This window comes from Pinus tabuliformis, chromosome 4_1 (assembly GCF_031772625.1).
Source record: "Pinus tabuliformis cultivar Carrire ecotype Pingquan chromosome 4_1, CPIR1, whole genome shotgun sequence".
In the NCBI taxonomy this organism is placed as follows: Eukaryota; Viridiplantae; Streptophyta; class Pinopsida; order Pinales; family Pinaceae; genus Pinus; species Pinus tabuliformis.
The window spans coordinates 293,450,122-293,466,814 of record NC_142303.1 but is presented as its reverse complement, the minus strand read 5'-3'; the positions used below and the strand labels follow the sequence as shown (position 1 = coordinate 293,466,814).

Here is a 16,693-nt window from a genome sequence, read left to right as displayed (position 1 = left end):
GAAAGCTTGGATAGTATTGTAACATGCCTTGGCTTCTCCACTGCACGGAGCTAGTTCATCTCTTTGGAGGAGCAGGCGGATGTGGCTGTAACATTCCACTGATGGGGCTAATAGGTTTACATGGATGTATTGTATGATTGGAACTTACACTTCTTTATATAATAAGAGCCAACACATTTTCATGCATATGTTGTTATTGTAGTTGGATTGTTCTAGTTGCCTTGATATATGTTGTTTAAATTATGTATTTGTGTATGAATTGATTCGTATGCAATTATAAGAATCTTGTTACAAATGTGCTGTTGGTTTAACCATCACTTTGGATTGTTGACTTCTCTGCTTTTCAGCTTGTGGTGCATCTTTGCTCGTGTGTTCCCTTCCCAGCTGAGTACTGATACAGGTTGTCAAGGGGCGCACTCATCCCACCCCCTTTGTGTTAGAACCTCTCATGCACCTTCCTTGAATCACTACAATGGTCTCATCCTTTCTATTGACATACTTATATTACATGCCTCTGTGAGACATCGCGGTCAAGGCATTACCTTATGACCCACTGCTCGAACTCCTACACCAAACGGTCTAAGGTCTAATTAGGACTTCTTACCTGGGAGATCCCCTTGACATGTTGGTGGGCCCAACACCATCAACATGAGGATAAAAACATCCACATATAGCACTAGAATCAGGGGATCACTTCTATATGTAAACAATAGGATCAAATTGACAAGGTTTGAACCGTGAAGAAAGTAGAAATTTATTTTTCTTCACATACCAAGCTCAAGGAGCTTGTTGGAGACCATATAATGAATATTTAACCAATCAAACAAGAGAATAATCCTACATAAAACTAAGAGGCTTCTCCCATGTAAATCTCCTCATGTAGATCAACATGCAAAAAGGAAATATTTACACCCATCTAATAAATGAACTAGCATTGGCAAGTAGTAAGAGAAAGAACAATATGTACAGATTCCATCTTGGAAACAATAACAAAGGTCTCAAAATAATAAATTCCTTCAACTGTGAAAGCTCTTGACAACAAGATAGGCCTCATGTTTGTCAATAGAGTCATTCGTTTGGTTTTGTGGACCCGTTTACAATGAACCAACTTTCATCCCTTAGGAAAAGGAATGATATCCCAGGTGTGATTCTTCATCAAAGAGGAATACTCTTCTATCATGGAAACTACCCACTTAGGTATTCCAACAATATCCAAAAACCATTTTGGATCCTCTAAAATAAGATGACCTAAGAGAGAGATTCCACTTGAATATGGCCAACTGGAGGCAATATAACTAAAGTCAGTGACCTCATAGTCATATTTGTTAGGGTTTTATCGGTTATGAAGACGACTCCTCAAATATTGGCCTTGAACAAGTTGTTTCTAAAAAGGTTTCTTAGGTTCTGGTCGTACCGGCGATATATTTTTTTCTCACTAATAACGTTCAACAAAACTTTCATCATCTTCTATCTCTACAAAACTATTAGTGTGATTAAGACCATAATCAACATTAAAGGTTGATCAAGAGAAGGAGATGATGTTGAATGGATGTGCTCATCAAAATGGGCATCTCTTCAAAACAAGACTTCCTTAGAGGTAGTATGAAAGATCTGATATGCCTTAATGTCCTCACAATAGCCAACAAATATCAACAGTTGAATATTATTTTCCATTCATTTGCACGTTTCGTTTGGAATTAAATCCCATGTTGGACTACTAAATACTACATAAGAAGACTCATACATTTGGATTAACATGGGTTCAAATTTCCATTGGATTTATATGTTGCACTTATGAGGCATTTAGTTTTGAATATAATTTGCATAATTAAGTACTTCGACTTAGAAAGAAAGTGCCATTTTCTTGCACTTAATCATGCAATCATCCATCTTTTTGAGTGTCTAGTTCTTCCTTTCAGCAAAACCATTTTGTTGAGGGATGTAGGGAACAAATTATTGATGTTGAATGCCTTGTTCTCTACAAGTAGCTTTGAATGCATGGTTGACAGATTATGCCCCATTATCTATGCATAACTTCTTGATGGAGCAAGATGACTCTTCTCAACAAAATATTTGAAGGTATTAAATGTAGTCAAGACCTCAAGACCTCACTCTTGTACTTAAGAAAGTAGACCCAAGAGTGTCATGAGAAGTCATCAATAAATGTCGTTGCATACAAATGAAAATTAAATCAAATCACTATGTACCAACTCAAGTGGTGTTGTAACAAAAAACCTTCCTTTTAGGAAATGGGTCTTCATGTTTTTTTTCAAGAACACACCATGGAGAGACTCCATAATTATAATAAACCACTAGAAGACCAAAAACTATATTTTGAGTGCAATATCGTTGCAAATATATGTGATTTTAATGTTCAAATCTCTCATGCCAAAGCCTACTTAAAGAATTAGCATGAGCAATGAAAGAGGAAGTAGAGGTAGGATCAAAGCTAGTAAACTTATACAATCTATAATCATTATTGACCTTTCTAGTAGCAACACCAACTCATAGATCATGTAGTTTCTCAAATGACTACCTTATTTACAAAAAACTACATTGTTTTCCCATCACAAGAATGACAGATTTGATAGTTGGATAATAGACTAACATAAATGTTAGAAACAAGGAGCACATTATTAATATACCCATCAAGAAATTGCATGGTGTCTAATCCCCAAACATCAAGTCGAGTAGAGTATCCCACTACAATCTGTCAGATGTTGTTATGGTATGTAGATATAAGCAAGTCATGGAAATGAGTCATATGATGAGATGCACCTTAATCAAGTACCCAATAGATCTATATAGGACTTGAGTTGATAAAGCATGCTCTTTTCGAAATGTTGTGTTGCTTCATGGATTTAGTCAATGCTCCCAATTTCTCCCCATACTTTGCTTCTACATGCCCATGCTTCCCACAAAATGTGCATAGTACATTTGACCACTTCTTCTTCCTTGTCTTGGAGGAAGACTTGCAAGACTTGAAGTTGAAAGAAAGATTTTGAGTTCTTCTAAAGCTTGGAGGTAATTTCACAAACTTGAGCAGATTCTTTCTTATATTTAAACCAAGTTTTGTGTTTACTTTTAGAGATACGAACCACAAAAGCCCCACAAGAACTTGATTTGTTAAACTAGAAACCAACTTTGATCCATTTAACTTCTGATCTACACCCAGAGATATGACCATGAGAACCTAATATTCGTTTAGCTAGAAAGAGCATCTAAGCGTATGTGAAGTGGTCACCTTATCTTCCAAAATTTGATTTTTGAGGTGGGGTTGAAGCAATGCCATCTCGACGATTGGTAGCTTCTCATATGAACACTCAAAGCTAGGTTGTCGACGCACCTTCCGGATGCCAGCTCGCCAATGTGTAGGCCCGCATGCATATGATGTGAGCTGAGATAAATTTGGCCATATGGTCTGCATGACGACGCACCAACATTTGTGTATCAGGCTAAACGGTCGTAGAGCAAAGTACAGTCTCATCAACTTCTTAGATGTGCATGACGTAAAAGAAAGCGAAATAGTTATGGCGATGAAGAAATAGTATCGCAGTTGTATTTGGCGATTCCTATTTCCAATCCCATAGGAAATTTATTGCGCCCTGACACGCGCCCGAGATAGGCATATATAACACGCCGGTGGTGATGGGTACAGAGAAAAAAAATACTGCCGTGTTATTATGGCTATCTCGGGCGCATGTCAGGCGCAATAAATTTCCTATGGGATTGGAAATAGGAATCGCCGTTGTATTTGGGTAAGTTGCGTACACGGAATGATGGAGAAGTTTGCAGTTGAGTGAGTCTTTAAAAATATAGTAAAATGAAATTCAGTCTCCTTTTTGATTCCTCTAAGCAATAAATTAGACTGTGAAGAGTTGCACTTTTCTGAAATTTTCAACGTATTTCTGTACCGCTGAACCAGCATCCTCAGTTACTAAAAGCCAAATGCTATCGCACGTGGATGATTAAAGAAGGGCCCCGATGCCAGGCCTGGAATTTGATGTCCGACGGGACGTATTTTTGGTTGAAAAATGTATTTGACAGGAGCAGGAAAAAATTCCACGTTAAATCCGACGTGTGATACACCCCCGCAAACCGTCAAAATGACCTCTGTTTCACTCAGCGCTGGAATTTGATGTACCACAGGACGTATTTTGGTTGAAGAATGTATTTGATAGGAGCAGAAAAAATTTCCACGTCAAATCCGACGTGTGATACACCCCTGCAAACCGTCAAAATGACGTCTGTTTCACTTGTTGAAATGTAAAAATTTAGGATACCTTATTTCTTAGGAGTCTGGGACCACCGGACCAGCAGTAGTACTGGTACACAACGCAGTTTAAACTAAAAGCATTTAAATGCGTCACCATCCCACTGCGTACTACCTAGTACTTACCATTAATTATCCAGCTACAATCCGTCGCTCATAGCCGCTCAAATTTAATCTGACGAGACTTGCAATCTACTGCAGTCTGCTACTAGCTAGTGCTTATGAATCACGATTTACCTATTCAGTGTTCACCCTAACTTCTAAGGCTTACGGTTTACCTATTCACCCTGGCAGCTGGCTAATTTGGAGAATTGTTGCAACTTGCAGCGTCGCAGAAAAGGTGTCTTCGAGTTCTGCACATTAGGCGACTTCTGCACATTCGGGAATCGGCTCTGGTGCAGTGGTGTAGCGTGCTCCTCTCTTGCGGATTGACTGTGAGTGGAATCTGTGAGAAAACTTGGATGCTCAACAACTCAACTCTCCACTTCAAGTTTCACAGGTATTCCAATACTTTTCTCCTATAAAATAATTTGGTACTTTCGATTCCCATCTAGAGTTTGAGGTTAAGTGTAATGCATAGCAGAAGCATGACAGTTAAATCCACCTGCCTCCTCCATAGCCAATGCACACAGACACATTCACCACCGGACTCACCTTCATTCCTTCAACTCCCATGGAGTTGTTAGCCTTGGCCAGCAATGATCCCTTGGCCATCCGCTTGCTTAGTGGGAAGTCCAAGCTGGCAGCCTTTGCAGCATTACTACTACACCTCTCCAAGTTTCGAACCATGAATCTCCCGTTCCCACCAACTCTTCCAGTAGTTCGTTGACCGCTCTTACTCCCTCTCATTCTCTATGTTGGAATTCCAGGACTGCCCAGTTTGCCTCCATCAGTTGTTCGTTTAACCTTCGTTTCTTCTTTGCCATCTTCTACCTGAAATTTGGGCTTTAACTCACCAAGGCATTGTGGCCCATGGGCCATAACTAACATCTGCAGCATCTTCTCTTTTCTGTTTCTCCAGTGAAATCTCGTCCATCTGCGAGAGATTGAGGGAGAATGAAATTCTAGGGCTCTGTCTATCGTCACTTGTAGTGTCGGTCTGCGAGAGGTCGAGAGTAAATGACATGTGTGGGCTCTGCCAACCATTTCCAATCTCCAAGTAGGCTGCCATTGTGTGTCTAACTGACTACAATTCTTCAAACTCTGCTCGGATCTGAATGAATCAGAGCAATCATGTGTCAACGACATTTTAACGGTAAAAACCTTTTTGGTTAAAGCACCAAACCATTACAGATACGCGTTGACTACCAACATTCATTTTGTTTTGATATATACCAAAGAAAAAATTCTGTTATTAATTTTGTACAAGGGTAATGGTGTATCATATTGTATGGCCATGCTTGGCATGTGAGGATAAGGGTTTTTATTCCACTCTTGGTGCTTAAATTATGGTTGTGTTTGATGGGTAAATTTTAAATTAATAATTACTTTACAATTATTTTATTTTGTTTATTGAATATTATTTTATTTATAAGATAAAATAGAAAGGCAATGATTCATATTGATTTATTGGGTAGTATTTAATATTTGTTCTTGCTCATTATTTGTTAAAAAAGTAATGAGCCAAATTAACTTACTGTATAGTGTTTAATATTTGTTGTATTTAATGTCGATATTAATATCCAATTTACTGATTTTTATCTCCACTCTTGCTATTTAAAGCATGGTAATCCCGGGTATATTTAAAGCATGGTAATCCCGGCCCTCTAGGAGTCACTATTATGGAAATTTGTGCAGACAAAACCATCCAGAATTGCGAATCAGTACCAAAATACGTACCAGGATGACATACTTGATTAGCTTTGTGATGCGTGAAATGCAGTTTGATGATTGACATCAATGATCCAATATACATAAATATAAATAGTCCATATACTTGTTTCAAACAAAACAGGGAAGCTGGTCTTATAGGGTTGACCCCAAGTTCCAATGACCATTCTCTATCAAATAAGGTCCTGAAAGTTGTTACTAGCTTCAGTTTAGCTATTACTTTTGTTTATATTTAGTGCTGGAGTCTCTGTTTGGTGTGTTGCATATTTGGGATGCAAATTTTAGCAGGCTAAAGTTCTTTTTCAGATTTATTTACATTCTGCTTATTTATTCTACAATGTTTTCCACTGTTATATTCACTTTTGATTTAATGAATTTTAGTTTTCATATATATATTTTATACACGTGGTCACAAACCTACAAATGACTCAAAAGAGAAAGATACAAGCTACAATTGGGGAAATGTATGGATGGACAAAAGGGAAAACTTCTAAGACTCAACCGAATTCAGAAACACTTGAAGAAACCCATAATGCTCATGTGGAACAACAATTACATGAAATTTTTGGAAGTTCTTCTGAACATGATGTAGATGAAAAAACAAATGAAGTTGAAGAAGAGATTGGTGATAATTCAGAAATGAAAGTGCAAACAAAAAGACAATTTCACATGGAATGGTTAGATAAGTTTGTTTGGTTGAATTATGTGAGGTTTGATGATAAAATAACTATGAAGTGTAACTGTTGTGAGAAGTATAGGATGAATGGACCATGGGGTTTAGGGAATGGTTGCACAACATTACAACATGATGCTCTTATTACTCATGAAAAATCATGGGTGCATAAAGATGCTAATGAAATATGGATTAATGCATTAGAGGGAGAGATGAAACCAATTCCATATCATATTAGACAGGTGAGAGATGCCAATAAGGAAAGAGTGATTTCTACAATGAAAATATCATATTTCACTTGTCAAGAAGATTTATCTCTATCAAAGTATGAGAAGCTTTGAAAATTTCTAATGGATGCAAAAACTCCAAATATGCCAAAGTCTCAAGAGTACTCTTCATACACTAATCATAAGTCTGCAAATGATTTTATATATTGCATATCAAAACATCTTGAACAGATTCAGATAAAAAATATGTTGGAAAGTCCTTTCTTCTCATTGATGGTTGATGAAAGCACTGATCGAACCTTACAGCAACACCTTGGTATTTATGCAACATATTTAGACTCAAAGGGTCTCGGGCCACCTATCTCGTAGTTTATGAAGCTCAAAGATGTAGTAGATGGAAAAGGAAAAACAATATATGATAGTGTCAACCAGTTAATAGATGTTAGAGGCCTTCAATATAAAGATTTGATAGTTGTTTCTACAGATGGAGCTTGAGAAATGATTGGACATGAAAATGGCTTTGTTTCATTTTTGAAAAAGAACAATCCAAACCTTATTATAGTTCATTGTGTGGCTCATCGTGAGTCTTTAGCAGCAGCAGATGCTTCTAAGAAATTACCTGAGTTATTATTTGTTGAAAAATTTGCAAACAAAGTGTATTCATGGGTTCAAAACTCTCCAAGGAGAAATAACGAACTTAATGATTTGCTTAGAGTCATGCAAATTGATGTTCTTGATGTTCTACAAATACATTCAGTTAGATGGTTATCTAGGGGGGAAGTTATTATAAGGCTTGTGAAGCTTATGCCAGCGATTTTAACTTTGTGGAAATATGAAAAAAAACTTCATCTTGGTAATGATAAGACGAGAATATATTCTATCCAGTTTTGTTTACATATTCTTGCTGATGTGCTAGGGGAATTGAACAAGTTTAATGTGACTTTTCAAGAAGAAAATGTAGACATTACATCTATTGGTTTGGCTCTTGAAGTAACTATAAGCACATTATCTAGATGGATTTTGAGAAAAGAGACATTTGCAGAAGGCACAACTTATCTTTCAAAGTTTTTAAATGATTCTCAAAATGGATACATTGATATTAAAGATGAAGGGAAAGTTGTAGATAGATATGAGTTACGATACATCTCTATCTCAGCCATGGATATTGAATCCAATGAAGCAAGGAAACCGTCTATGAAACCTTGTATTGAAGGTACACAAGAGAGTTGTCAGCAACTCACTGAAGGTTATATAAAGACTCTCATAGACTCTTTGAATGAAAGATTTCCAGACCTTCATCTTTTTAATGCAGCGAAATTGTTTAGCCCTTGTTATTATTCAGAAGAGCGTCGTAGTCGTGAGAAAAATTCAGAGCATTGGTTTTTAAAGCTTTTTCAACATTTGCAACATACCGTATTAAGTGATGTTGGATTTGTAGCTTTATTTGATGTTAAAGCTTGTAAAAGAGAGTTTCACCCTTTTGTTGATTCATTAAATCTGGCTTGTGAGGGGTTTTCTATGAAAGAAGCATGGAAAGTCTTTCGTAACACAAAACAATGGCACAAAACTTATCCTAATATGATGAAATTATGGCAAGCTGTCCTCACTATTCCTACAAGTACAATGGATTGTGAAAGGGGATTTTATAAGCAAAACATCATCACGGACATTAGAAAATCGAGGCTTGGGTTGGATACACTAGATGCTCTAATGAGAGTATCTTTGAATGGACCTGAATCATCTAATGTTGATTGGCATGCAATATATGAGATATGGACAGATACAAAGTGAAGAAGGATTCTTGAGATTTGAAAATTCTTCTAGTTTATGTTTAATAGAGGATCTATGTATTGAGATATTCCTATTGATAAAAAAATTTGTAGTTTCTACAGAAAGTTTGACTTTTAATGAAGTATAATCACTGTTTATTATTGCATAACTTTTCTATATTTTCTCTAGATGATTTATTTATAGTCCATGATTTATTTATAATCTCACTACATAATTTATTTATAGTCCATGGATTGTAAGTTTTTTGCAAAGATTTTATTGTTTAAATGGTCCCACCATAAATCTGAGCTATAAATCTGATATACTACAAATCTAAAATTTCAATCTAACAAGAATCATTATAAATAACAGTCATTATCAGCCTCCAATTTGATGACTTATTGTGTGTTGTGGAATAAATTTACAAAAATTGTTAAAATAGAGTTTTCCGTGACACTCACATATTTGGTTAAAACATAAAATGAAGGGTAAAAAAAATACAAAAACATCGTCAAATTTTAATTTGATAGGCAAAAGGAATTTGAAATTCCAGGCCTAGTCACAACTGTCCTGGACACCACATTACTGGACATCGATCAGGCCTGGAATTTGATGTCCCACAGGACGTATTTTTGGTTGAAGAACGTATTTGATAGGAGCAGAAAAAAATTCCACGTCAAATCCGACGTGTGATACACCCCTGCAAACCGTCAAAACGACGTCTGTTTCACTTGTTGAAACGTAAAAATTTAGGATACCTTATTTCTTAGGAGTCTGGACACTGGGAGTATGGGAGTCTGGGACCACCGGACCAGCAGTAGTACTGGTACACAACGCGTTACGCAGTTTAAACTAAAAGCATTTAAATGCATCACCATCCCACTGCGTACTACCTAGTACTTACCATTAATTATCCAGCTACAATCCGCCGCTCATAGCTGCTCAAATTTAATCCGACGAGACTTGCAATTTGCAAATTGCAATCTACTGCAGTCTGCTAGTGCTTACGAATCATGATTTACCTATTCAGTGTTCACCCTAACTTCTAAGGCTTACGATTTACCTATTCACCCTTGCCGCTGGCTATTTTGGAGAATTGTTGCAACTTGCAGCGTCGTAGAAAAGGTGTCTTCGAGTTCTGCACATTAGGCGACTTCTACACATTCGGGAATCGGCTCTAGTGTAGTGGTGCAATGTGCTCCTCTCTTGCAGATTGACCGTGTCTGAGTGGAATCTGTGAGCAAACTTGGATGCTCAACAACTCAACTCTCCACTTCAAGTTTCACAGGCATTCCAATATTTTTCTCCTATAAGATAATTTGGTACTTTCGATTCCCATCTAGAGTTTGAGGTTAAGCGTAATGCATAACAAAAGCATGACAATTAAATCCACCCGCCTCCTCCATAGCCAATGCACATAGACACATTCACCACCAGACTCACCTTCATTCCTTCAACTCCCATGGAGTTGTTAGCCTTGGCGAGCAATGATCCCTTGGCCATCCGCTTGCTTAGTGGGGAGTCCAAGCTGGCAGCCTTTGCGGCATTACTACTGCACCTCTCCAAGTTTCGAACCATGAATCTCCCGTTCCCACCAACTCTTCCAGTAGTTCGTTGACCACTCTTACTCCCTCTCATTCTCTATGCTGGAATTCCAAGACTGCCCAGTTTGCCTCCGTCAGTTGTTCGTTTAACCTTCATTTCTTCTTTGCCATCTTCTACCTGAAATCTGGGCTTTAACTCACCAAGGCATCGTGGCCCATAACTAACATCTGCAACATCTTCTCTTTTCCGTTTCTCTGGTGAAATCCCGTCCATCTGCGAGAGATTGAGGGAGAATGAAATTCTAGGGCTCTGTCTATCGTCACTTGTAGTGTCGGTCTGCGAGAGGTCGAGAGTAAATGACATGCGTGGGCTCTGCCAACCATTTCCAATCTCCAAGTAGGCTGCCATTGCGCGTTTAACTGACTACAATTCTTCAAACTCTGCTCGGATCTGAATGAATCAGAGCAATCATGTGTCAGCGACATTTTAATGGTAAAAACCTTTTTGGATAAAGCACCAAACCATTACAGATACGCGTTGACTACCAAATATGGTGATTTTTTTTGTCATATTACCTTGAAAAACTCCTTAAATATTAACGCCATGAAAACAAGTGCAAAATAGAAATTTTTCAAAGAAAAGGGTTTCAATTTGCGAGGATGCCTTCATTGTTGTGCCAAGTTTTTCAGAGGAATTCGTATTTTGATTCGTTTGAGTGCGTAGGTGTGGGGGATTGCATGTGCTTCACATCTGGAAGATGTATGGATATAGGCTATAGCCGTTAACAGTCTAAGCGAGGAGACATGGAGTTGGCTTCCAACGCCTACAACTATAGATAAATGTTATGGGTACCCGCGTATTATGACCTTTAAACCCAGCTCCGATATGAAGGTCGGGTGAAGCCTAACTGGCCCTTTAACATTCATTTTGTTTTGATATATACCAGAGAAAAAATTCTGTTATGGGTACCTGCATATTATGACCTTTAAAGTTCCCAACTTCCCACACTCGCGTTCGCTTTAATGTAAAGCGTGGAGCCTGTGATGACACCAAGATTTTGTTATTTTTATGTGTTTTTAGTGGAGGATTGTTGTACTCCATATTTACATTTAGTATCTAAGTACAACGAAAGCTATTATTCATTTCAATATTAAGATATTCAGAAATAATTTTCATCGATTCAAATTTATACACTATTTTCAACTTCATTTTACCCCTCACATTTTATACACTATTTTCAACTTCATTTTACCCCTCACATGTTTTCAACTTATTCTTTTCGCCACTTACATGTTTATGAAAAAAGTTATGTTTAACCTAGGTAAAAGAGAAATTAAGTCAGTTAACTAAATAAAATCTAGGTAAATGAAAAATTAAATCAGTGAACTACCACTCGACTTGTATCCTTTAAATTTATTTTTAATTGTTTAGATGTGCCAAGCCTTAACCATAGAAATATTCCAGTGAAGCAACGAATGTAATTTTGCTTTTTAGAGTGATTCAAAACAAATCACACCAAACTCACTCTAGCCATAATTCCTACCAGTGGGGAAAAATAGATTAAGATTGAATAATCTTTAAAGGAACGGATGGTGGAATGCATTCTTCGGTTAAATTCTGACATTTCCACTGTTTAGCCGTATCAATACAGGTAATTCTGGTCTCCCGCTTTAATATTTAGGAAAATTTCTCGCTGTGTGAATTTTGACCTAATCCAATAACATATCTTGAAATTTCTTCTCAACGGCTTTAATTTCCCCAATTCGGACTAAATATTGACAATATTTGGTTTCTATGTCATTGCGTTTGCATAACTTTTCTTAATATTTAGGGAATTATTCGTGCGGAGAAAGTTCAGGGGGAATTCATTCGGTTCAGCTAAAAAAATCATTCAAGTTTACACTATCGATTTCCTCGAAATTTCTCAAAATTCGATATAAGTGAATCTTCGAAGCACACACTTTATTGCAATATTAGTTGCGTCTAAATATTTTGATGTCACGAGTCTAAACGTTCTTTTATCAACTTTTTCCGGTAATCATATGGGAATACAGCGATGCAATTATGGGTGAAATCGCTAGTTTATATTTAAATTATTTTATAGTTAAATTACTTTTTAATACATTATAAGAGTTTAAACGTGTTTTTATATTTTTTGGTAAATTGTTGAATGAAATTGTTATTTTACATTTTAAATTACTATTTATACGGTTTAATATATAAATTTTATACTGTTTAATATATAAATTGATTCAATGCCCTCAGATCTTTCTGAATACTTGAATTATACAATCTCAATTTCAACCGTTAAAATATGGCATTTCAATAAATTTGCTACAAGATTTACCAGATTTCAAACAAAGGCATCAAAAATACATTCTGAGAAAGGTGAAAATGTAGAACGTCTCGTCTACCCTCTTATTAGTTCAAATTAACTGGCCGTTCCACCTAATAAACACTTTCCATATACGGAATACCATTAAACCCAAGCCTGATATGAAGGTCGGGTGAAACCTAACTGGCCCTTTAACATTCATTTTGTTTTGATATATACCAGAGAAAAAATTTTGTTATTAATTTTGTACGAGGGTAATGGTGTATCATATTGTATGGCCATGCTTGGCATCTGAGGATAAGGGTTTTTATTCCACTCTTGGTGCTTAACGTATGGTTGTGTTTGATGGGTAAATTTTAAATTAATAATTATTTTATTATTATTTTATTTTGTTTATTGAATATTATTTTATTTATAAGATAAAATGGAAAGGCAATGATTCAGATTGATTTATTGGGTAGTATTTAATATTTGTTCTTGCTCATTATTTGTTAAAAAAGTAATGAGCCAAATTAACTTACTGTATAGTGTTTAATATTTGTTGTATTTAATGTCGATATTAATATCCAATTTACTGATTTTTATCTCCACTCTTGCTATTTAAAGCATGGTAATCCCGGCCCTCTAGGAGTCACTATTATGGAAATTTGTGCAGACAAAACCATCCAGAATTGTGAATCAGTACCAAAATACGTACCAGGATGACATACTTGATTAGCTTTGTGATGCGTGAAATGCAGTTTGATGATTGACATCCATGATCCAATATACATAAATATAAATAGGCAATATACCTGTTTCAAACAAAACGGGAAAGCTGGTCTTATAGGGTTGACCCCAAGTTCCAACGACCATTCTCAGTCAGATAAGGTCCTGAAAGTTCTTACTAGCTTCAGTTTAGTTATTGCTTTTGTTTATATTTAGTGCTGGAGTCTCTGTTTGGTGTGTTGCATATTTGGGATGCAAATTTTAGCAGGCTGAAGTTCATTTTCAGATATATTTATGTTCTGCTTATTTATTCTACAATGTTGTCCACTGTTATATTCACTTTTGATTTAATGAATTTTAGTTTTCATATATATATTTTATACAGGTGGTCACAAACCTACAAATGTCTCAAAAGAGAAAGATACAAGTTACAATTGGGGAAATGTATGGATGGACAAAAGGGAAAACTTCTAAGACTCAACAGAATTCAGAAACACTTGAAGAAACCCATAATGCTCATGTGGAACAACAATTACATGAAATTTTTGGAAGTTCTTCTGAACATGATGTAGATGAAGAAACAAATGAAGTTGAAGAAGAGGTTGGTGATAATTCAGAAATGAAAGTGCAAACAAAAAGACAATTTCACATGGAATGGTTAGATAAGTTTGTTTGGTTGAATTATGTGAGGTTTGATGATAAAATAACTATGAAGTGTAACTGTTGTGAGAAGTATAGGATGAATGGACCATGGGGTTTAGGGAATGGTTGCACCACATTACAACATGATGCTCTTGTTACTCATGAAAAATCACGGGTGCATAAAGATGCTAAGGAAAGATGAACTAATGTATTAGAGGGAAAGATGAAACCAATTCCAGATCATATTAGATAGGGAGAGATGCCAATAAGGAAAGAGTGATTTCTACAATGAAAATATTATATTTCACTTGTCAAGAAGATTTATCTCTATCAAAGTATGAGAAGCTTTGCAAATTTCTAATGGATGTAAAAACTCCAGATATGCCAAAGTCCCAAGAGTACTCTTCATATACTAATCGTAAGTCTGCAAATGATTTTATATATTGCATATCAAAAAATCTTGAACAGATTCAAATAAAAAATATGTTGGAAAGTCCTTTCTTCTCATTGATGGTTGATGAAAGCATTGATCGAACCTTAAAGCAATGCCTTGTTATATATGCAACATATTTAGACTCAAAGGGTCTCGGGCCACCTATCTCGCAGTTTATGAAGCTCAAAGATGTAGTAGATGGAAAAGGAAAAACAATATATGATAGTGTCAATCAATTAATAGATGTTAAAGGCCTTCAATATAAAGATTTGATAGCTGTTTCTACAGATGGAGCTTTAGCAATGATTGGACATGAAAATGGCTTTGTTTCATTTTTGAAAAAGAACAATCCAAACCTTATTACAATTCATTGTGTGGCTCATCGTGAGTCTTTAGTAGCAGCAGATGCTTCTAAGAAATTACCTGAGTTTTTATTTTTTGAAAAAATTGCAAACAAAGTATATTCATGGGTTCAAAACTCTCCAAGGAGAAATAACGAACTTAATGATTTCCTTAGAGTCATGCAAATTGATGTTCTTGATGTTCTACAAATACATTCAGTGAGATGGTTATCCAGGGGGGAAGTTATTATAAGGCTTGTGAAGCTTATGCCAACAATTTTTTTTTTGTGAACTGCGGTATTTCTATTATCTACAACAAATATAAAAGTACAAAACTTAGGAGCCTCAATCTGCCCCATAGGGAAACCAGATCTGTTGGCTCCTATAAATCAAGCATTCAATAAAGTTTTCATTCTGGACAATGTCAAAAACATAGCCGGACATTAAGCCCTCTTTCATCATGTTTTATCAAAAAACTATTCTTTCCCAGTCCTACTTGACAGACCCATTTTTACTACTACTGCTATGGCATACAAAATAATATTCAAAAACCAGAGCATTAGCATTCTAAATTGCAAAGAGAAACAGTTAACAGGCCTCTTGGTTCTTCGCATTTCCTCTTCCTTCTTTGTTGTCGTCGTTGGCCTTCCCCAGCTCCTTCAACATCGCTTGAATTTCCTTGAGGTGCTCGTTCTGTTGCCTCACCAACTCTTCCACGTTAGCAACCTCCTTTTTTGCTGCCGCTGTCTCCTGCGCCATCTCCAGCATCTCGGTCGCGACTTACTCCAAGGCCTTTGCCAAGAGGTGCTTCAGCACCCAGTAGGTATGGAGAGCGCGGCGGTAAAGGGTAAGTCTGCCTCGCGTGTTGCCTGGGTCCGGCAGCTGCGAGGACCATTCCTCCATCTCCAGGTCGGAGGGTTCCTCTAACACCCTGTCCTCCATAGCATCAATGATTTTTCTTATGTCGACATTTGTTTCTAAATTGTAAGCCTGTTCGGCTTCATGCACCGCCATGCTGATCGACTTATTCCCCCTTTTCCGTCTTCTCTGCGTCTGGTTACCCTCCGCATTGCTGGTTGATTGACGGGGGCGTCCTCTTCCTTTCGGCTCTTGCGTCTTCCATCTTCCACCCCTTCTGCCTCGCTTCGTTCCTTTACTGCTCTGCCCAGTTTCGAAATGCTTGCTTCTGAGCCCTTCCCCCTGACTGTACTCCATTTCGTCTGAACTTTCTATTTCTATTTTAACTCGGCCCCGTTCAAAGTGCCTGCCCTCAGCAGCCTCCCTCTCAGTCTGGGCTGTCTTATCTCTTCGCTCTCCCATTTTTGAGCGTTTGAGGCGCTGGTTATGGTTTCTCTGCCAAGTCGCCCCGTCTCTCGCCACCTTCTTCGAATTTCTGTTGCCTGTCATTCTTCCCCTGTTCCTTCTTATGGAATTCTCGCCACCTTTTCGCTTATGATGGGATTGCTCCCCACTTCGTATCTCCCTTGCGCTTTGAATGATGGTTTCGGTGTTGATAACCGGTTTTCGTTTTGGGCCGCGTCCCTGCTGATCTGAATGATCATTAATTGCTGATGTCAGGGAGTTAAGGGCGCCGTCCTTCTGTCTTGTGCTCATTGCCACCTGATCTTGCCTTATTCTCCTTCTCCCGCTCCACGCGGAATTTTGATTACCCTTGTGCTGAGTCATGATTATCATTGTCGATGAGCTGTTTTAATCCGTCCCATTTTGCCATCGATGCCTGATTGGTCCAGCTGTCATCGATTTTCTCCAATGATTCTTTACTTCCCCAATTCGCTAAGCAGTCCGCGGGTTTATTGCCCTCTCTTCTTACATGCGAAGTGATCTTGTAATCGATCCCTTTCAACGTTTCCTCGATATCTTGGACTATACTCGCATTTCTCCAACTTTTAACTACC

At 37.2% G+C, this 16,693-nt stretch overlaps 2 protein-coding genes across 2 annotated transcripts; both read left to right on the top strand.

Annotated features, from left to right (window-relative positions):
* The first annotated feature begins 7,501 nt into the window (after nt 1–7,501).
* Nucleotides 7,502–8,794, top strand: LOC149175435 (uncharacterized). Its single transcript, XM_089421136.1, has one exon. It carries the CDS (start codon nt 7,502–7,504, stop codon nt 8,792–8,794), a length of 1,293 nt encoding a protein of 430 aa, XP_089277262.1.
* A 5,569-nt stretch (nt 8,795–14,363) lies between these two features.
* LOC149175434 (uncharacterized) lies at nt 14,364–15,068 on the top strand. Its single transcript, XM_089421135.1, has one exon. It carries the CDS (start codon nt 14,364–14,366, stop codon nt 15,066–15,068), a length of 705 nt encoding a protein of 234 aa, XP_089277261.1.
* The last annotated feature ends 1,625 nt before the right edge of the window (nt 15,069–16,693 follow it).

Excerpts from the sequence above, each read along its gene's own strand:
- LOC149175435 (XM_089421136.1), top strand. The coding sequence starts at position 7,502 with ATGATTGGACATGAAAATGGCTTTGTTTCATTTTTGAAAAAGAACAAT.
- LOC149175434 (XM_089421135.1), top strand. The coding sequence starts at position 14,364 with ATGGATGTAAAAACTCCAGATATGCCAAAGTCCCAAGAGTACTCTTCA.